The sequence below is a fragment of the Chinchilla lanigera genome, unplaced genomic scaffold (assembly GCF_000276665.1).
Source record: "Chinchilla lanigera isolate Chin_1 unplaced genomic scaffold, ChiLan1.0 scaffold00067, whole genome shotgun sequence".
Classification (NCBI taxonomy): Eukaryota; Metazoa; Chordata; class Mammalia; order Rodentia; family Chinchillidae; genus Chinchilla; species Chinchilla lanigera.
In genome coordinates, this window is record NW_004955468.1 from 13,074,068 (window position 1) to 13,095,506 (window position 21,439).

At 41.2% G+C, this 21,439-nt stretch overlaps 2 protein-coding genes and 1 long non-coding RNA gene across 4 annotated transcripts in view; 2 read left to right on the top strand and 1 right to left on the bottom strand.

Moving 5' to 3' along the window:
* The window catches only part of Sdhc (succinate dehydrogenase complex, subunit C, integral membrane protein, 15kDa), a 33,574-nt gene extending 23,709 nt beyond the window's left edge, over positions 1-9,865 (top strand). The window contains exons 5-6 of the mRNA XM_005400278.1: positions 5,092-5,255; positions 8,985-9,865. Of these exons, the coding sequence (XP_005400335.1) occupies positions 5,092-5,255; positions 8,985-9,089 (269 nt within the window). The 3' untranslated portion in view covers positions 9,090-9,865. The remainder of the gene's footprint in view (positions 1-5,091; positions 5,256-8,984) is intronic.
* A 1,391-nt stretch (positions 9,866-11,256) lies between these two features.
* Positions 11,257-13,955, bottom strand: Cfap126 (cilia and flagella associated protein 126). Of its 2 annotated transcripts, XM_005400281.2 has the most exons (6): positions 13,873-13,955; positions 12,880-12,942; positions 12,586-12,666; positions 11,955-12,131; positions 11,614-11,667; positions 11,257-11,522 (listed from the first exon to the last, which is right to left on the bottom strand). In XM_005400281.2, exons 1-6 carry the CDS (start codon positions 13,897-13,899, stop codon positions 11,436-11,438), a joined length of 489 nt encoding a protein of 162 aa, XP_005400338.1. In that variant the 5' UTR covers positions 13,900-13,955; the 3' UTR covers positions 11,257-11,435. The 2 variants fall into 2 exon arrangements, with proteins under 2 accessions (XP_005400338.1, XP_005400337.1); XM_005400280.2 differs by having other exon boundaries at positions 11,257-11,667; positions 13,873-13,954.
* Positions 13,956-14,045: 90 nt separating this feature from the next.
* Positions 14,046-14,707, top strand: LOC106150233. Its single transcript, XR_001236929.1, has 2 exons — positions 14,046-14,308; positions 14,594-14,707. It is a non-coding gene; the product is annotated as an uncharacterized LOC106150233 (long non-coding RNA).
* The last annotated feature ends 6,732 nt before the right edge of the window (positions 14,708-21,439 follow it).

The window sequence follows — 21,439 nt, forward strand, 5'->3', positions numbered from 1 at the left end:
GATTCAACCCATAAGAAAAACATTAGCTATTTCAAGTACAATTATTACCACAACCATTATTTATTAAAAATTACTTAATTATTTAGTCCTTATAACAGCCTTAAAAACTAGGATATCCAATTTAACAGCTAATCAAACTAGGACTGAAAAACAAGTTTACCTAAGTATACTCAGTGCAATACTTAAGTGATAAGGCTGGGATTAGTTTTAGCAGTATAAGTGTAATTCTAAGCTGGTCATGGTGGCACACACCTGTAATCTTAGCATTCTAGGAGGCCGAGGCAGGAGGATCCATATGAGTTCAAGGGCAGCCTGGGCTACATAGTGAATTCAAGGCTAGTCTGAACTACATAGTGAGATCCTGTCTCATAAACAAATAATCAATCAATTCATCCAATTAAATGTAAATTCTGTTCTTTACTTTTTGTAGGTTGAACCAGTATGTGTTTTCAGGATTTCCTATAGGTTGACTCCCATCTGGCTCAAGAAAGTGCTAGGGAAAGCGTTAAAAGATTTTGAATGCAAATTAGTAGGAGCTGGTTGCAGGAGGAAAGAAACAAAATATGGCATATCCATAAAATTAGATTGGTGTATCAAAAGCTATTCTAGAGCAAAATGTAATTCTTAGGGCTGATTATTCCAGTGAGAGACTCAGGCAGGAGGATCATAAGTTCAAATGCAGCCTAGACAACTTAGACCCCATCTCAGAGTAAAACAAAAAAATTTAAAAGGGCTGGGGCATAACTCAATGTGCATTCAATTCCCAATACTGGAAAAAAACAAAATACAGAAATAAAAAAACATTGAGAAGAAACAAACATTATGAATAAAACTACATGGCCAAACATGTTTTAGGCTGAGTGCCACCAGTTGCAACTTCTAGTTTAAGGTAGGGAAGACTTAAGAACAACTTCTGCCTTTATCAACAGTGCTAATTTTTTTTAAAAAAGTATTCTTTAGGAGAGCAGAGCAGTCTTTCATTTAACATGTGCTTCCTTTTTCCTGTGTCCTTTTTTCTTGGTACCTTTAATCAGTTTCACTTTATGTCTGTCTTCATACTGTGCACTTTGAAGGGATGCAAAAGGTTAGCTTACTATTGGGACTGATCCTCTGCTCTGTAAGCAAAGAAATTTGACTTTGTTTATTCAGTATTTATTCAGCTGTATGGACTGATTCACTAGGAAACTTGATACTCTAACCAGAATGTCAGTTTAGAATTTATTGTGAGAGGAGGCTGGGGATATAACTCGGTAAGAAAGTGCTTTGCATGTGTGAGGTCTGGTTCGATCCCTAGTACCTTAAGACAAACAGAAAACGTACAGTGAGAAAATTACTCAGTACTGTTTCCAGAAGTATATGTCATCTTCCTACAGGCAAATGTAGGTGGGAGACCACGTTACAGTTCTCAGGTGTCTGCTAAGCAGGTAATCAAAGCAAGAATTGGTTGATCTTAATAGTTAGGGCCATTGACCTTGTGTACCTATTTCCACTGAACATTTCTGTTATATATACTTCTGGATCTGGTATAAGACATGTTTTATTCTGAACAATGCTAGGAATGTATTACTTAGTGTTTCCTAGTGGATCTTCTTTTTATAGGTGCTTTGCAGATCAACCTTCTTGTGTTAACGTGTCATTTTGTTTTAAGAGCAAAATAAAGAATAATGTGTATTAATGATAAGCTAGCTGGGCATGGAGATGCATGGCTGTAATCCCAGCACTTGGGAGGCTGAGGTAGGAAGATCACCACAAGTCTCAGGCCAGTGTGGGCTACATAGTTGAGCTTAAGGCCAGCCTGAAGTGCATAGCAAGACCCTGTCTCAAAAACAAACAACCCCCCCAAAAGACCTATAAGCTTTCATAGTTAAAAATGTATTAATGATTCCTAGCATTGTTCAGTTAAAAATCACAGTTCCAAGCCTATTACCTTGAATTCCCTCAAATTTTGATTTTGAATACTTTTTAACTTTAAAAAATTTATAAATTGACAATGTATAATTGTATATACTTACAGGGTTCAAAGGGATGTTATGATTTATGAACACTGGAATAGGCAAGTCAAACTAATTAACATATTAATCACCTTAAATATTTTTTTTGTGGTGAGAACATTTGAAATTTACTTAGTGATTTTGAAATGTACAGTACACTGTTATTAACTACATACAGGTGTGCACATACACACACACACACACACATACACACACACACATTTTAGTACTAAAGGTTGAACCTAGGGAGTGCTTTCAAAAATTTTTATATTGAGGGCTGGGGATTTAGCTCAGTGGCAAAAGCACCTGCCTGGCAAGTGCAAGATCATGAGTTTGATTCCTGGTACCAGAAGAAAACACCAAAACAAAAACAAAAACAAACAAACCCAAATTTTTATATTGAGACAAGGTCTCAGAAAGTTGCCCATGCTGGCCTCAAACTTCTGGTCCTTCTACTTCAGCCTCTCAAATAGCTGGAATTACAGGCATGGACTACCACACTCCGCTGTTGAGTTGCATAGACCACACTGTGCAGTTGACTGAAAAATAAACACACACACAGCTTACTCCTTCTGTCTGATTTTATATCCTTTGACCATCATCTCCCTATATCCCTTACAGCCCAGTCTCTCTTAACTGGCATTCCATTGTCTGCCTTGGTGAGTTTATTTTAGAGTCCACATATAAATGAGAAAACATACCATTTGTCCTTCTATACCTGGCTTATTTTGCTTAGCGTAGTGTTCTCCAATTGTATCTATGCTACAAATTAAAAATCTCCATTTCAAAGGCTGCTTAGTATTCCATTGTGTGTATATGCTGTACACCGAATTTGCTTTGTCTGTCTGTTGAGGGGTACTTAGGTCAAGTCCATGACCTGGCTGTTGTGAGTAATACTGCTGTGAACGTGGAGTGCAGACATCTCCTGGACAAACTAATGTCAGATCTTCTGGCTGCACAACCAGAAACGGGATTTCTAGGTCACTGATATTTCTATTTTTAGTAAGGTCTCTCTACACAGGTTTGCATAATGGCTATACTAATTTATATTCCCTCCAGCTGTATACCAGGGTTCCCTTTTCTCTACATCCTTACTAGCACTTACTGTCATCTTTAGACAAGTCATTCTAATAGGTATTAAGTGATATCTCATTGTAATTTTAATTTGCATTTACCTAATGATTAACACTGTTGAATATTTTTTTTTAATAAATCTGTTGATCATTTGTATGTTTTCTTTTGAGAAATGTCTATTTAGGACTCTTGCCTTTTTTTTTTTTTTTTTTCTTTTTTTTTGGTTTTTCTCCGGTACCGGGAACCGAACTCACGACCTTGCGCTTGCCAGGCAGCTGCTTTTGCCGCTGAGCTAAATCCCCAGCCCACTTGCCTATTTTTTAATGGTAGTGATGGTGGTTTTTTGCTATTGAGGTTTTTTTTGAAACAGGGTCTCACTGTGAAGTTCAGGCTTGCCTTGAACTCACTGTGTACCCCAAGATGGCCTTGAACTTGTGCAGTCCTTCTGCCTCAGGCTCCTAGTGATGTGATTACAGGCATGTGCCACCATTCCAGGTTATCCTGGACATTTCTTATAAGTGGAATTGTATGATACAAATTTGTAACTGGCTTCTTTGACTTAGCATGTTTTCAAAGTTCACCTAAGTTGTACCCTTTTTATGGCTGAGTAACATTCTGTTGTATGGGTATACCATATTTAATTTACCCATTCATCGTTTGATAGACATTTTGACCTGTCCAGTTTGAGATCATTGTGAATAAAGCTGCCATGAACATCTGCACACAGCTTTTGTCTGAGCATGCTTCTCTCTATTTTTGGCCAAGGAGTGAAATTGCTGCATCATACTTGATTTCTTTGTTTAACATTTTGAAGAGCTTTTGTATTATTCTCTGAAGTAACCAACTCTCATCTCAGCCCAGCACTGAAACAGGTTCACAGACACACATGCATTTCCCTCATCAGACATGTGATTTATACATATTTCCTCCCATTCTTCCAGGCTTCTTTTTACCCATTTGATTTGATAGTATTGTTTGCAGCACAAAATTTTTTAATTTTGATGAAGTCCAATTTATATTTTTTCTTTTGTCTCTCTGGTTTTAGTGTCATGGCTAAGAAACCATACTGCCTAATCAAGATCATAAAAACTATTCTATATTATCTTCTTAGGGTTTTACAGGTTTTTTTTTGTTGTTTTTGGTTTTTCTCCGGTACCAGGAACTGAACTCATGACCTTGCGCTTGCCAGGCAGACGCTTTGCCGCTGAGCTAAATCCCCAGCCCCTACAGTATTAATTATAACACTTAGGTTTCTCATTCACTTTGAGCTAAATTTTTACTGTTAGAGATTTGAGTGATGATGCCGGGCGTGGTGGCGCACGCCTGTAATCCCAGTACTCTGGACGCTGAGGCAGGAGGATTGTTGCGAGTTGGAGTCCAGCCTGGGCTACAAAGTGAGTTCAAGGCCAGCCTTAACTGCATAGCAAGACCCTGTCTCAAAAAAGACAAAAAAAAAAAAAAAGAGATTTGAGTGATTATAAAATATTTTTTCTTGTCCCTGGGAAGAATATACTGTTTTTACTCTTTCTACCAAGGGGATGGTGCAGCAAGAGGATTACTTCTATCAAATGAGGTTTTTTGTTGTTGTTTTTTAAATAAGGTTTTCATAGAGAAGGAGGTTGAAAGTAGGAATGACATACCAGGTATGTTGCAGAGTGAGATTACCAGCAGATCCCCAGTATCCTATCTCCCTCTGTAAACTTAAGCATGAGTTCCAATTTTGTCCATTTCAGAATGATTTAGAAGATCTGGGTGTGGTAGCTCATGCCTGTAATCCCAGCACTCGGAAGGGTGAGGCAGGAGGATCATTGTGAGTTCGAGACCAGCCTGGGCTACAAAGTGAGCTCAAGACCAGTTTGAACTGCATACTGAGACCCTGTCTCAAAAAAAAAAAAAACAAAAAAAAGAAGGAGAATGACTTAGAATAGTATGAGGAGTCAGGAGCTTTCATAGAACTCAGTTTTGCACATTATGTTAGTTGTAACTTGGAGGGCATTTATAATGGGTTTCCTGGTTTTCTCCTCAGCGGTCTCTCTGTTTGGTGTGTCAGCCCTGTTGCTCCCTGGGAACTTTGAGTCTTACTTGGAATTTATAAAGTCTTTGTGTCTGGGGCCTTCACTGATCTACACAGCAAAGTTTGCACTTGTCTTCCCACTCATGTACCACACCTGGAATGGGATCCGTCACTTGGTAAGTTAATTGTGGATTTGCATATTTTCTGAGTGGAAGAGCTGGTCATACGTAGTGATTCATGATTCTATTATACTGAGATTCTGATACTATTATACTGAGATTCCTAAACCTCAGTATTTAGGAAGCGGAAGCAGTGCAACAGTGTAATTTGGGTTGATGTCACACAAAATTGAAAGTTGAATTCAAGGACAAAGGAGATAGACAGGAAAGATGTCTATTAAGAAGAGAGAAATAGCTCCCAATAGTCAGGATGGGACCCAGATGGTTTACCAACAGGATACTCTGTAGGATTTTTTATATAAAAAGATGGCTAGGGCTCAGACTGCTCTGAGTCAAAATAAAGTCAACCTGTTAGACTAAAACACGCTTACTTAAACTAGAAATGGACCAGGTGTGGTGGCACATGCCTATAGTCCCAGCACTTTGGAGCCTGAGCCAGGAGGATCCCCACAAGTTCAAAACTAGTCTGAACTATATAGCAAGAGCCTGTCTCAAAAAAAAAAAAGAAGAAAGAAAGAGAGAGGGAGGAAGGGAGGGAGGGAAGGAAGGACAGAGGGAGGGAGGAAGGGAGGGGCCTATGAGGAGTCAAGGCAGGTAGCAAGTGTATGTTTGCAGGTGCCTCTTGGCTGCTGTCTTGTCTAAGTAGTTTATTAAAAGAGCAAAGTGAAAAGGAAAAACCATTTTCCAGATGGGTAGGAGCAGAAGCTGTCACAGTGGTCATCCATCACCATCATTATTACCTCGCTTGGACTTATTAACTAGTTCTTACTAACTCTTGACCTCAAGTTACTGCCTGTCTGACGAAGGCCTTGTCATCCTGACTGTACTGTGGCCCAGTGCTTCTTTAGCTGCCTGCTATCTTCTACCTAACTTGCCTGTCGGTAATAGCAAGAATATCGCTGCTCTTCAAGGCCAGCCTGGGCTACATAGCAAGATCCTCTTTCTCTCTCAAAGAGATACAAAACATACATACTTACATACAAACATTCTCTCTTTCCTACCCCCTCATCTTTTTTTTTTTTTTTTTTTTTTTTTTTTTGCGCAAGGTGGGAATTGAACCTAGTCCTCAAAAATGCTAAGCACATGCTATACCACTAGCGCTATCCATAAGATTAATAGTGCTGAACCTTTACTCAAGGTCATCTTGGGGAAAATTAGATAAGCCTCTTTTTACATTTCTAAATGGGCATAGGCCAAGCAGATATTTACAGTCTCATTGAGAACTTTTCCAGTCTTAAGAGACATATTATTAAAAGCAGCCACTGAAACTAGGTCAGTGTCTGGTGTAGAAGGCATATTTATTAGGTAAATAAGAATTTGGTATTCTTTATCTGTCAGGCACTGTTCTCGACGCTGGGAGGGGGTCAGTTATGATCTCCATACACACATCTGCTGCTTTTAATCTAACTCTTTTCAACTGAGATTAACAAGTCTTCCTGGATTCAAATATATTAACTTTCGTTACCTTGATACCAGATTTTGTTAACAGTTTCTGTTCCTTTTGAATGATTAGCAAGATTGGGGCCAACTTTCACAGAAACTGGATGCCAATAATCCCAGGTTTTAATTTTAGGCCGAGGAGTCTTTTAGTGGACTGGAAGCTGTCCTTGTTGCCTCCTGTATGACCTTGGTGTCAGTTCAAAACTGATATCTCTGGGTCTTCTAGTCAAACCTGTCCCAGGTCAGAGATTACTCCCTCATTCGGGACTTTGGGATTTTATAAATTTGTGGTCTCCCTATCCCTAGTCTTACATCCTACCCCAAGAAGACAGTACAGTTTTATTCCTTCTAGTTTTCCATTACTTCTGATCCTATGCCATCTGTCAGATGGATGTTTTTACCTTAATTTGATATTTTATGACTTCTGCATCACCACCTTGGGGACGGGCACTTTCTGGATTTTAATCTGGTCCAATAGACAGCTTAATGAAATAAAAAAAGGGAGCATCTAAATGACCTATTAAATTAAATGTATGTATCGATTTTTCCCTGAGGTGGTATTTGGTTTGATTTAAAAGGACTTCTCACTTCCCTCAGGGGAAGAGAATGGAGAGGGAGGAAGCTCTCGAAAGAAAATCAGCTGATCTGCTTCCTCTGTTCACACCCTAGCTCAGGCACAGATTTGCCATATGTTTGCTTTTGTCTCAGTATAGAAGGAGGGAAGGGAGAGTGGTTTTATAAAATTCCAGGCCTTAGTCTGTGCTTTATTGCCCCAGTTCCTGTTTATGGTGGTAATCTCTTTCTTGAGATAAGTGAGGAAGCAGAAGGCTTTTTCTTAAGCCCTTAAATTTGCTTTCCTTTTTTCTTCTAACAAGGACTGGCTCTGGGTATGGGTTGGTCTTTAACTGTTTCCTGGGACAGTCTCTTTTGGCTTCTGAGCTCAGAAGTTGTCTGGCCAGCAGAGCTAATGGGGGCTGGAGAGCAGTGTTGATGTAAGAGTGGGAGCATTCTAGACTGTCCTACCACCTCCACTCAGGGGGAGTCGGTTGATGGCAGAACACTGTGCCTTCATGAGCAGATCAGCTCTGTGGAATATGCTTGATTCATGATCTGATCTAGGGATGAAGGTAAGGGCATTGTCTCACCTTGTTCCCCATCACTACCACCACAGCTGTTCTCTAAAGTTACTCTTAGGTTAGTCAGTTCGATATGTGATATGTGTGTTGAGGCAGCTGTAGGGAAAACGTGAAACCAGAAGGCTTTACTCTTGTGCTAGAGGCTTTTTAGTGACTTATAGTATGCAGTGGTACCTCAGGTCATGTGTGATTCTGGAAAAGCTGGCCGTGTTTGTGTTCATGTAGTTAAGATGGCCCTGGTTGTATTGTCACCTGATGTAGAGTTCACAAACAAAAAACAAAATTTTGCCAGACAGTTCGGTTTGAAACCAAATTGTTCACCAACAAAAGCATTTGTGAACCAAGGTACCACTGTAATATGTTAATATCCCTAAAGCACAAGGAGTCTAGATTAATGGGTTTTAAGGTAGTAGGTAGAAAACGAGTTTAATGAGTTGCCATCAAAAAGAAGAAATGTGAACAGAAAATACAGAATGCAGCACCCATTAATAATGGTAAATATCGTTCATTGTTTCATGAATTTTTACTACACTATGTATATATCTCTACAGGGTTCCAGTCTAAAAGGTATTTCTTAGTGGGGTCATTGTCAAAACAAAATTGAGAAATAGTGTTCTATAGATGTGTTCTCTTTAAAAAGGACTTCTGTGAGTGACCTTATCATGAATATTATATCCCCTTTGGGAGAGCAACAATGTGCATTCATAAGTTGTTTGAGAATCTGATAGTTAAATGCTTGCAAAATTTATACGAGCACAGAACTTTACCCCTCATGATGCCTTACAGCATTATCCGGGACCAAGTTTTGGAGAAGTACCCTTTGGGTAAACATGGACCTAGATGTGTTGTCATGAGGAAAAGTTTTATCTTTTCAGTCTGGAAGCTTTTGTATGTAGAGTTTGGTATTCTAGAGAATGTTCCCCCTACCACCACCACACAATAGGACTAGATTTTCCATCACTGGCAGAGTGGGTATTAGATATCATATTGTGGGGTTTGAGAAGGGTGAAGGTGAGATTTAAGGATGAGTGCCTTTCTCTGCAATTGTGCATACAAGGGAACTGGTTCGAATAGGTAGAGAAATTCTAAGACAGGAGCTATGAGAGTGACCAGGGTCCTGATTACGGAATTTTTTTTCCTTTTTCTACAGATGTGGGACCTGGGAAAAGGCCTGAAGACTGCCCAGCTCTACCAATCTGGGGTGGCTATCTTGGCTCTTACTGTGTTGTCCTCTGCGGGGCTGGCAGCCATGTGAAGAGCTGACATTCACAGCATCATCTTCCTACAAATTAATTGTCACAAATTGCTTACCTTCCTGCTCGTCGCTCTTATCTCCAGCCAACAAAGTTACCTGATCTGTGTGGATCCTTCTGTGTTTGCAGATCCCCCTTAGCTCAGTAGACTGGCTTGTAAAACCACAATAATAGAAAGGGTCCAGTTTTTCCCTTGTTTCTCACGATGGAATGGCTGTAAAAACGCCCTTTTCTTACCCACAGCTTGCAGCCTACTCTGGGCCTAGAAGCCCTTATTCTCTCTCCACATTGGGCTTTGATTTGTGCTGAGGGTCAGCTTTTGGCTCCTTCTTCCTGAGACGGTGGAAACAATGCCAGCTCTGTGGCTTGTGCCATGGGGGCTGGGGGTGAGGCTTTGGGTGCCACTGCCTGTGGGTTGCTGGCTTAAAGGACAGTTCTGTTCATTGGTCAGAGCTCAGGGTCTTTAGCACCCACACAGTGTGACTGAAAGAAGGGAAGTGAGGATGGAAGGGAATTGTCCTGGCCCAGCTAGAGGGAGGTAAAAAGGATGGGATGGTTCTCGGAGCACGTGCCCTAGGAGGCATGGCTTTTGATAGAAGAGGAAGATCCAGAAAATTGTCATTAGCTGTTTTTGTCTCTGGTTGATTTTTGTTTTGTTTTGTTTTGTTTTGTTTTTGCATTTATGGGAAAAAAAAAATCCCTTCTATTGTCATGTTTTCTAATCCAAGTTCATGTACCATCTTTTCTGAAACAATTAAAATACTTATTTTATCTTTCATTTTCCTTAAATCTAGAGAAATCAAGAGGACGGTTCAGGTGCTAACCCCCACCCTCCACCCTGTGACCTTTCCCAGAAGGGAAACAGTTTGTCCTACAACTGACCCACTTCAGAGAATCAAATACATGTAGCAGGAGAATTAAATATCATAGAGAAGCCTCGGAAAAGGCAAGATGAAAAGAAAACTTGTTGCTTTTATAATCCATAGAGGTCGGGCTTTTGGGCCCCTAAATCCCTTGGCAGGAACTCTGTTCTCAATAATCTTTGCAAATTCTGGAGTGAGAAATCCACCTTCCTGTCCTGGGTTGTTGGGCAACTAATTAACTGCAGCTTGGAAAGGAATGACTGTGGCATTAGCGGATGACAGATGGGCAAGAAGACCTTGCTTAAGACAGTGGGAACTGCTCCCTCACCAGTGTATCCCACATAGTCTGGCCTTTTTGCTAGATGGGTCCTCAGTAGTCTTGTGGTCTTCCTCCTGTCCTCTACTTTGTCCTTTGAGGGAGTGACACATGTTCACGAGGGAACTCTTTGGCATTAGAATTAGGAAAATGCTTGGCAGGGCATTAAATTTAATAGTACCAGGAAAATGCAGAATGGGGTCAGTGATAAACATATTTTGGGAGCTGGAAAATAGGGACATTTTGGCCTTTTTTGGGTGGCTTTTTACCATTCCACAACTGGAGAAGGAAGCAGATAGGAAGCAGAGCATAGTGTTTTTTCTGCCCTGAATTTCTACTTACCATCACTTTATTTTTCTTCTGTGTCTTCTGTTCACTTCCGTATCTTCAGTTTTCAAAGTGTATGTGCTTTCTCTTAAACATAAAGCCATAGGCAAGAGTAGCATCTTCTGCCGTGTGTATGTGTGTGTGTGTTTGTGTTGCTAGGGTTCAAACCCAGGACCTCACACATTCTAGACAAGTGCTCTACTGTGGAGCTACACCCCAAGCTTCTGTATCCCTTTTCTTCCACTATCTCTGAACACACACACACTTCCTTTGCTATACAGTTTTAATTTTGAAGTTGTAAGCTGTGGCCTTAACACTTTTTTTTTTTTTTTTTTTTGGTTTTTCTCCGGTACCGGGAACCGAACTCACAACCTTGTGCTTAGCCAAGCAGGCGCTTTGCTGCTGAGCTAAATCCCCAGCCCCCTAAGTTGTAAGCTGTGAATACTCAAGATGAAAAATGAAAGGGTAAGAGAGAGGATTAATTCTTTAAGGTTCTGCCCTTTTGCTGTGACTAGACCAGTTTTCTCTTGGTCATTTCTGGAGTATAACTGACTCAATCCTTGAAAAGATGTGTTACACCCTAACCACTATAGTGTTCTTTTTCCTACTCTATTTCCCCCAAACCTCTTCTAATTGAATTGAGAGAGGAGAAAATCCAGACCATTCAGATTCAACAAACAACGTTTATTGTCCAAATTTGCCTTTACTCCTGTCCCATAATTTTTCTGTTCTGCATTCTGACCAGAGGATCATGTTTACTTCAATTCAGACTCTGGACAGCTTTTCTCAGCGTGGCCCCTTGATCCCCTCGGACGTTCCAGGTTTGCAGTTTTGGATCTCAGCTAGATTAGGACCTGCTTCCAGGCACACAGGGCTTTCCGGTGCAATTTCAGGAGAGTTGAGTGGGGTTTGGGGACCTGGAGTGTGACCTGCAGAGGGATGTGAACTTTGAGATTCTTCTGAGCAATTGAGATTAGTTGGGGAGCTTGGAATTACAGTTGGACATGGTGCTTGTTGTACCGTCTTTGTGGTAGACTTCTTTCTGGGTTTCTTCTCACTGTCTGGATCATGGGGCTATCAGGGATAGAGTGGAAGAGACATGTTTATAGCCAGGTCCGGATGATTCCCAGTCCACCACATAATTCTAACTCCATCTTCCCATACCATGGGCAAAAGGGCAGTTTTCAAATAAAAATAGTTCAATTTGATTCTTCCTGGAAAGTGATTAGGGGTTAGATAGGATAAAATGGATTTGGTCAGAGGTTCTCCTGCTGGGGGAGAGGTGGCATGATGCTAAATTTTTTTTTAAGTTTGAAAGGAAATGGGGACAATAGGGTTTGGGGTTAAATGAGAATAGATACCTTGCCTAAGACTTCCGGGCGCAGCCCATTACAAGCCTTGAGTAAATCAGGATTTTTCTGTATCCATTTGGTGAGTGAGGCAGCACCAGCATTTGACCGGGCAGTCAAGGTCACCCGAGCAGGGGGTATCTTCAGAGGCATTTGCCAGGTGCCCACAAAGGAACCCCAGGGACTTGCCTGAAAGGAAAAGGGATTTCTCAGAGGAGCTTCTCACTGCAGTAACTGTCCCGTTGGCAGGAGCTCTCCTGCTCTTCACTCCCATTCTTAAACCTTAGGGAATACATGTAATGAAACGAGCTAAAAGCATAGTTTCCCCCACTTTCTCCTCTCTGTCATTTAGGTTAGCCTAATTTTTTATCCCTTTCCCTCAGCCAGTTTAACTTCTACATCTTAAGGCCAATTGTGGCAAAAGAGTCCCCCACCGTGGAGGTATCGTCACCTGAAAACACTCATTTTTTCAATCGTTCATCCATTTAAGGGCCTGTGCGTGCTAAACACAACTCTGCCCTGTTGGATAAACTGGTTGAAGCCTGGAGCACTTACCTTTCCATGTGAATTAGATTGAATTTTAATTTTCTAGGTTAGTCCTCAGTTCTTTACCTTTGTTGATAGGACTGGAGACATATCTTACCTTGGAGCGGGGCACAGAAGGCAACAGATGACCACGATCATTGGCGATAATCTGAGTGTAGCCTTCATGGGAAGAGATGCTCTGGGGTGGAGGGAGGGGAAATGTGTGCTCGTGAGTGGAAGGGGGAAGACAACAGCAACAACAGAGGGAGGAAATATCTGAGGGGCTTGGATGAAGGGGAAGGAGAAGATGGACACTTAGAGAAAGCTAAAAGGAGTTAGGTGCAGGGAATTACAGAGAATGTGATGTAAAGAACCATAAACTGGCCTTGTAGGGGTGCTGAACTTAGAATACCTCTTTTGTCGGCTTGGCAAGAGACCAATTCTGCAGATACTTGGGTGAGAAAGCTTTTTCGTACTGTGGAGAGAAAGATAAGCCCTGTGAGGCCCAAAGGCCCCAGCTCGGGGAGTGATGGGATACGGTTCCTTAGATTTGAAAACCGAGGGCCTGAAACATGTACATGCTAACTTACTATACCAGGGGTATAATCTGGTTCAGATGTATGCTGTCTCACAAGCAGTCGGCAGCCACATACAGCTGTTGAGCACTTGAAATGTGCCTAGCCCAAATCGAGGGGCTTGGCAGATATAAAATACACTGGATTTTTAAGACTTAGAACTAAAAAATCAAGTGTAAAAGATTATCATGTCAAAATTACTGATTGAATGTTGAAATGTTTTGCATTTATTGTGTTAAATATATTGAACTGGGCATGATGGCGCATGCCGATAGTCTCAGCACTTGAGACAGAAGGATGTGAGTTTGAAGCCAGTCTGGACTACATAGCAAGTTCAGGGCCATCCTAGATTATTATATAGTGACAGTGTCATAAAATTTTTTTGATAAAAGGGTACACTAACTTTGAATTCCAGTTAATCAAAATAGCTTCTCACCTTAAAGAATTCTGCTTTTTTTCATTAGTATTACAAAAAAAGTTGTACTCAGTAATTATATTTTAGAATTTTGACAGAGTTTCATGGAAAAATATTTTCTCTCATGTAAGTTCTACAGCATATCTTTGACTTCGCTATTTGACCTGCAAAGCATAAAATGCTTATTCTCTGGCCTGGTACAGAAAAGGATTGCTGACCTCTGGTTTGCTACCTACACATTTAACCCATAGATGCCTTTTGCTTTTTTCAGGGGCCTCCCAACTTTAGTTTCCCAGCACCCTTAATGTCTCTCCAGTGATCATAATCCGATGGGAGGTGTCAGTTCAAAAACAGAATCTAGAAGGCAAGATTAAATGTTTAAGGAATATGTTAAAGAAGAGAAGAAAGAACTTACCTGGTTGGCACTGTAGTTAGAGGCCATGATCCTGTGCTGTTTACGTTCGTTGCCAGGCAACAGCGGAAGGCGGACCTTCTGGGACTACCTCCCAATCAGCAGGAGTTGGCTTTCTGTTTCTTCCTAGGCTCACATTGCTTCCATCCTTTCTCAGAAACTCAGGCTTCTTTTCATTTTAGAGATGTGAGGGATTGAGTAAACATGAGAAAGTTAGCGAAGTAGCAGTCTTTTTTTCTAGCATAGCTTAGTTTTGCTTCAAACTTGAAAGTTGTCCTTGACCAGCGTCTTTAACCACTTTAACCATAGAACCCCAAGGGCTAGCTTCATTGGGCAGTGTGTCCTAATGAACCACAGACTGGAGAGCTAGAAATTGGACTTGTTCATTCAACATGAGGACATAGGAGCTACATGGCCTTAAGCAACTGATTTCACTTAAGTAAGTATGATCTGCCTCAGTTGTATTGTGGAAATAAAGAGCCTGATTTTACAGGGTAAGTGAGAGAAAGTGAATAAAGTATCTAGACAGTGTCATAGAATAGCAGTATAACACTGCTGTGACACTTAGGGGAAGGTGTCAATTTGATTGGCTTTGGGACCCACCCTTAAGGGGAACTGGTAGTACACACTTCTGGGTGGGTCATGGAGGCATGGCATGGGGATGTCATCTAGGTCTTGTCCCTCACCCCTTCCTCTCCAGCTCTGTTCCTTTGCTCTGCTTTAGGGCTGTTACGAGCTGAGCTCTGCCATGCTCTTCTGCCATGATGTTCCTGCCTGAAGCCAGTTGCCTATGGGCTGAATCCCCCAAAACGTGAGCTAAATAAATCCTCTCATTTAAGTTTAGGTGTTGAGTATTGTGCTTCAGAGATCAGAAAGCTGATATAACTGTAAGATACTGTTTATAGGTCCCAGTATTTTATTTTCTCACAGTAACAGGAACAATGTCTAAAAAGTGGCTGATTCACATTTCTTCCCAGAAGGAAAAATATATCCTGTCCTTGCTCCACCACTCTCCAGAATCACAGAGCCTAGGAACACAGGTGCTTAGTGTTGGCTGCTAAGGTGGAATGAGGACATGGCACAGGGAGATGGGGCGGGGCTGGTGAGAGAAACAGTGAAAGCAGCGAGTTTGGAGAGTCACGTGGATGTGCCAGGACACTAGCCTAACATCAGTAGGACTAGGCAACCTGTCTGCAATTCATCTAAATTGATATTATAATGCCTGTCTACAGAGTTGTTAGGAGAATTAATGAGCGAATGGAACTGCTTTTTTAATTGTATTATTGTAAGGTGTCAAAATGAAAACACTAAGAAATAAGGCTGTAGCTTGTCAGTAAAAAGTTGGTTTCTGTGTGGGGTGACAGGTCCCAAGAACGAGGTGCAGCAGATGAAAAGAAAAACGAGAGACAAAGTTATGGGATCAGCGGGGCTACAGCCTCTAGAACTAAAGCCTTGATTACAATTTTCTTAGGCTTTTATTAGGATTCTTACAAAAAGCAGGGACAGGGGAAATTGGAGGAATCATTAACAGGATAAGTGAGGGCAATACAGCTTAATTATCACAGGAACTGAAGTTTGACTTAGCGAGCCATCATGTCATCATTCCTTCGGACATATCTCAGCAACACATCTAGTGTTGTCCCAGTGGAAGGTCCTGCTTTCATTTCCTTTTACACTAATGCTTTTGCTAGACTTCCTCCAGAAACAATCATATGGCTTGGTCAGGCTCAAAGTCCTATATAGATAATACATTGAAAAGTAAACTATACAATATCTTTCTCCACAGTAGCTGGGCTAGTGGCGCCCTCTATAATCCCACCTCTCTGGGAGGCCAGAGGACCACAAGTTTAAGCCCAGCTTGGACAATTTAGTGTGACTCTATCTCAAGATTAGGAGGAAAAAGAGGAATGGAGGGGAGAAAGGAGAAGAAAAAAAAAGGATGAAGGAAGGAAGGACAGAGAGATTGGGGATATAGCTCAACATGAAGACTCCCCACAACCACAAAAAATAAAGTTGTCCAAAGAAATAGTTGAGACCAGGAGAGTGCTGGGATGACAGGTGTGTGTCACCACACCTGGCTTTAACCTAATCAAATGTATTAGTCACTTTCCTGTGGCTGACACCTGTAACTTGTTTGTTTATTTATTTATTTATTTTTGTTGTACCAGGGATCGAGCTCAGGACCTTGCGCTTGCCAGGCTTGTGCCACTGAGCTACATCCCCGTCCCTAGGACACCTGTAACTTAAAGAGGTCTATTTTGGCTCACAGTTTCAGTGTTTTCAGCCCATGGCTGGCTGGCTCCAAGACAGAAGTGGCACTGCAGAACCACATGAAAGGAAAGCTGCTCCCTGTATGGTGGCCAGGGAGCTGAGAGCAAAGGGAGGAGCCAGGGACAAGAACACAGCCTTCTGGGTCACACCACCTCCAAGCAGACCTCACCTCCTACAGGAACAGCATGTTTAGGTCACCTCCGTGACCCTATCACCTTTCACACCATGAGACTCTGGGGCAATTTTAGATCTAAACCATAACATAAAATGTGTTGAATTTTAGTCTTCAAGTGAAGTGATTGATTTCAGGTGACTAGAATCAGATTTAACTCTTCCAAAGTTAGAAGAGTTCGTCAAGGTCCCAACCCAAAAATACACCTTGACATATTTCCCCTCACTTAACTTCTGATGCCCAAGGTTAGACACTAGGAAATTTTTTGTGTGAGTTGAGATTACCCCCTTGAAAGTACAGGTTTGTTTCCAATCTATAGGCCATGTATCAACCAGACCAAAGTGACAACCACCACGGAAGTCCTGGAGTCAACTTGCCTGGGAAATGCTGGCTCTACCTTAAGTGTGAGAACTTGAGCAAGTCAGTCTATCTAGGACCTTATATCTAAAATGATGATAATCTTTTTGAGCATTAATTATACACAACACACCTAGTAGGGTGCCTAATGTATGTGAGTGCTCAATTTTAGCATTGTTATTACTGGTTTAAGACTATCTGGTGAGAAAAACCTACTCAGTCTACCTTAAGGGGGGCCATTATAAAGTTATGGGAGTATTTAACATATTCCAAAAGTAGGAAGTATAGTTTGTGCTCAGCGGATACAAGGATTTAGTAGGTAGGCTTTCTTTTTTCTCCTTAATCACCTCTTTTTTACTGCAATCACTCTTATTCCTCTGTAAACCAGCCAAGATGATTTGCTCCCAAGTTGAGCACCACTGAGCTGATAATCTGTTGTACCCAGAAAGTCTGACTAATAGGAGAAAATGGAGAGAACAAAAGAATTCTGGTCAGTTTAAGTGGGGAGCAACTGCAGACTCTGCTGTTCTTGTTCTGAATCAGGAGTCTTTAAAACAATAATGATGAACCTGGGTATGGTGGCACACACCTGTAATCCCAGTACTTGGGAGGCTGAGGGAGGTGGATCATCGAGAATTTGAGGCCAGCCTGAACTACATAGTGAGGCCCTGTCTCAAAAAAAAAAAAAAAAAAAAAAATTAAATTAAATTGTGAAGTCGAGGATGTAATGATATTTCCAAGTTGCCTTCCGCAAAGCTTTTACCACTCAGCCATATAGTTCTCTGGCAGACTTCAAAGCCTTGCTAGATTGATTAGTGCCCCAGGTTGTTTGCTTTCATCCAAAACAACTTCCCAGATACTAAAAACACTATGGTAATGCTGAGGCAGGAGGATCGTGCAAGTTCAAGACAAGCCTGGGCTATAAAGTGAGCTCAAGGCCAGCCTGAACTGCAGAGTGAGACCCTGTCTCAAAAAAAAAAAAAAAAAAAAAAAAAAAACAAACCAAAAACCCAAAAAACAAAACAAAACAAAACAAACCCACTATGGTAGCTTATCTAACAAAATTGTGTGAATTCCTCAGAATTTTGTACTGCTAGATAAACTACTATAGTTAGTGCTTTCCAATGTATAAGTTTAGCCCAAAACTCAACTTTTAATGTGTTTTTGTTCTCAAGGCAAAGTTTTAAAACCAGAATAATGATGAGAACAGATCAGTAAAGACTCAGGCATCTATTACACAATTTGACCTACTGAGTCACTGCCTGCACTGAAGCCATCAGCTCTCCAGCTTTCTTCCCCATAGCTCCAAGATACCCTATTCATTTTGGGGGGTGGGGGGGATGGTGGCAGGGGGCAGGGATTAGTGTTAAGCACCTGATTTTTGGCTCTTTTTTAGGGGTGACAGGATCTCATCCAACCAAGCTACTGGCCAATTCTGAACTATTCATACCCCTGAGCTGTTGTAGATTTCCTTATTGGATTTGAAACCATAATGCTGTACCCAGTAAGCCTGGAAGAGATGCATGGCTGCGAATATAAAACTTCTCTGTAAATAACTAAGCTCATTTCCTTTCCTGAGACTAAGGCTCCCTCTAATGGAGATTGCTGTTACATCTCCCTCCAGCCCTCATGTGTAACAAAAGAATTCTATTTTTTCAGTGTTTTTTTTTTTTTAAATTAGCATCTATTAATTTTGCAAATATTAGATTTTTTTATTTTAAAGAGTAAAAGAAGGATAACATAGTAATAGAGGGGCTTACCAGACTACAGACAAAGTGGTAGGAAATTATCAATGGTCGTTGTTTTACATATTGTTATCTACAAGATAGTTTCTCAGGAAAACAAATAGACAAATAATAGTGAGTTACAGACAGAAGTGGTAGGAGATTATCAATAGTTGTTGTACTTAACTTTGGTATTTTCAAAGTGGCTTCTAAAGAAAATAAATAGAGCTATACATGAGTGACCAACTGAATAATCATTGAATATTCTCAATGGTTGCTGTAGGAAACACATAATAATAAACATACATCCATTTACAAAATAGCATAGGAACAATACAAACATTACAGAGTTATGGACAGATTAGTAGGAAAATATCAATGGCTGCTGTAATACATGGTGGTATCTTCAAAGTGGTTTCTCAGGAAAACAGAGATACACAAGAAAGATCTAACAAGTAGTTACAGCCTAAGGGTTGTGAAAAATAGTGTATTACCTCCTCACCAGTGACTCCTTTCACTGAGGTGTGACGGCTGGAAGGAAGGCCAGGATTGAAAAGAAGGACCGAGAGACTTGCACCTGTGTCTAGCATCAGGCTGTTTTCTTTTTCTTTTATAGTCATGATTACCCAGGGCTCCTCCATGGAGATGACAGTCTGGCTAGAGGGAGAAGGCAGCGTATGCCCCGGACCCCCTCATTCCTGTTGGACTACCTGGTAGGATGGGTCTGAGCTCTGGGGCCTCTGCTTCAGAGGGCAGACTGATCTCCAGTGGTTCCCTTTGCGTTCAGGGCATGGCCCAGGCATCTTAGGGCAGTTCCTCTTGAGGTGGCCTGGCTTTTAACAGTTGTAGCAGATGAATATAGTCGTCGAGTTCTTCTTGGGGCCCCGAGAATCAGACTTAGGGTCTGTTTCTCTTAGTGCTACAGCAAAAGCAGCTGCTTTTTCTTGGTCTCTTTGTTTTCTCTCCTTGGCCTCCTCTTTGTCATGGCTATAGAATACTGAGGAGGCAATTCTTACTAACATCTCAAGTGAGCCATTTGGGGCAAAAGCCATTTTTTGTAGCTTTTTCTCTCCAGCCTCCCATCACATTGGGACCCCACAATCAGTTAGTGTCCTCTCCCCAACCATCAGCACAGGAAGCAGGAATCTTGATGCAGGCCTCTCTGAGCTCCACACGCTCCTCCACCACAGCCTGTACTGTCAGGGGAAGAATGGCTTCCAGGGGGGTCTCCCCAGGTATTGCACAAGGTCCTTCTGGTTTCCAGATTCTGAACAGCTCTCGTGACCCGGTCAACTAGACCTCTGAGTCTTCAGGCGTAGTGTGTATTCTCATGTTCTCCAAGTCCTTGTTCAGCAGCTGCTCCTCTGCTGACTCTGGACCTTTCCGGTTCTCAATGGCAGGGGCAAGAGCGACCCGTTGTGTGCCATGTATTCCCAGGGGTTTCTCCATGTCGGGATGATTCACACACGTCCGCGGGAGGGCCTCCGCAGCCAGCACGTGGTGGGCCAATTGTGTCATTGCTTCTCTGTGCCATGATAGTTCTTGACCGCGTGGCGGTGGCTGGCCTGAGGACCAGCAGGTGCGCAGCTTCCCCGGTGCCAGGGGCCAGCCTCCCGGGTGCTTGCATGGCTAGGGGCTGGTCCAAAGGCCAGCGCATCCCACTGCGTGGCTTCCCAGGTGCTGGGGGCACAAATATTAGATTCCAATGTATATATTTTGGTGATATTCCTACCCCATTACCCTCCATAACGTCCCTGTCCCTCTAGTCCCTTCCTCTTACCTAATTATAACTGTCCTATTTAAAAAAAAAAATTGTTAAATTTATTTTTAAACTGATACATAAAAACATAAAAGTTGTACATGTTAATGGTGTACCATGTGATGTTGATACATGTATATGAGGTGTGATCAAAATATATGGTGAATGTTTCCATTTTGAAAATTTATTTCAGTAAAAGACACATTGCCATAAATTCAAAATACTTCCCCTCTCATTGAATACACTTATCCCAACGTTCTTGCCACTTTTGGAAGCAGTTCTGGAAGTCCTCTGTCATGAGTTTTTTTTTTTTTCCTGGCTGCTGAAGTGCCTTGAATTGATTGAAAATGTTTATGGTAATTTCTGTTAAAGAAAAGCATAACAGTGTCCTCACCCACCTTGTTCACCCGATCTGGCACCATGCAGCTTCTGGCTCTTCCCTCAAAGTCAAATGGCTATGAAAGGTAAACATTTTGAATTGATTCAGCCATGACAGCACAACAAAAGACACTCAGGAAAGAAGACTTCTAGAACTGCTTCAGAAAGTGGCAAGAATGACGGGATAAGTATGTTTAAAGTGAGGAAAAGTATTTTGAAAGGGATTAATGGTAATGTGTCTTCTACTGTAATAATTTTAAAATATTTAACATTCACCATATATTTTAATCACACCTTGTATCTCATATAATTAAATTAGATGAAACATTTATCTTTTTTACATTTTCCTTTACTATTAGTGTTTATTAATTTTACCAAATAATGGGTTTCCATGCATATTCCCTCCTAGTTTTATGTCATCTTTTTTAGATTGCACATACTGTATTAGGGAGAACATCCACTAATCTTTCTAAGTCTGGTTTACTTTGCTGAACATAATTTTCAGTTCCTTCTAGTTTGTTCTTCTGTACAGCTGAATAATGCTCCATTGTGTATATAGACTACATTTTGATCATCCATTCATCTGTTGATAAACACCTAGGCTGGTTCTATATCATGGCTATTTTGTGACCTGTGACACAATAAGCATAGGTATGCAGATCCCTTAGTGTGCTGACTTTAACTCCTTTGGATAAATACCAAAGAATGCTGTGGATGGATTGAGTGCTAGCTCCATTTTTAGTTTTCTTTTTTTTTTTTTTTTTTTTTTTTTTTTGTTTTTGAAGGAAGGTCCCTACGGATATCCCTAGTGGTCGTACTAATTTACATTCCCACCAGCAGTGCTTTTTGTGTAGCCATTCTGACAGGGGTGAGATGGAAACTCACTGTGGTTTTGATTTGCATTTTCCT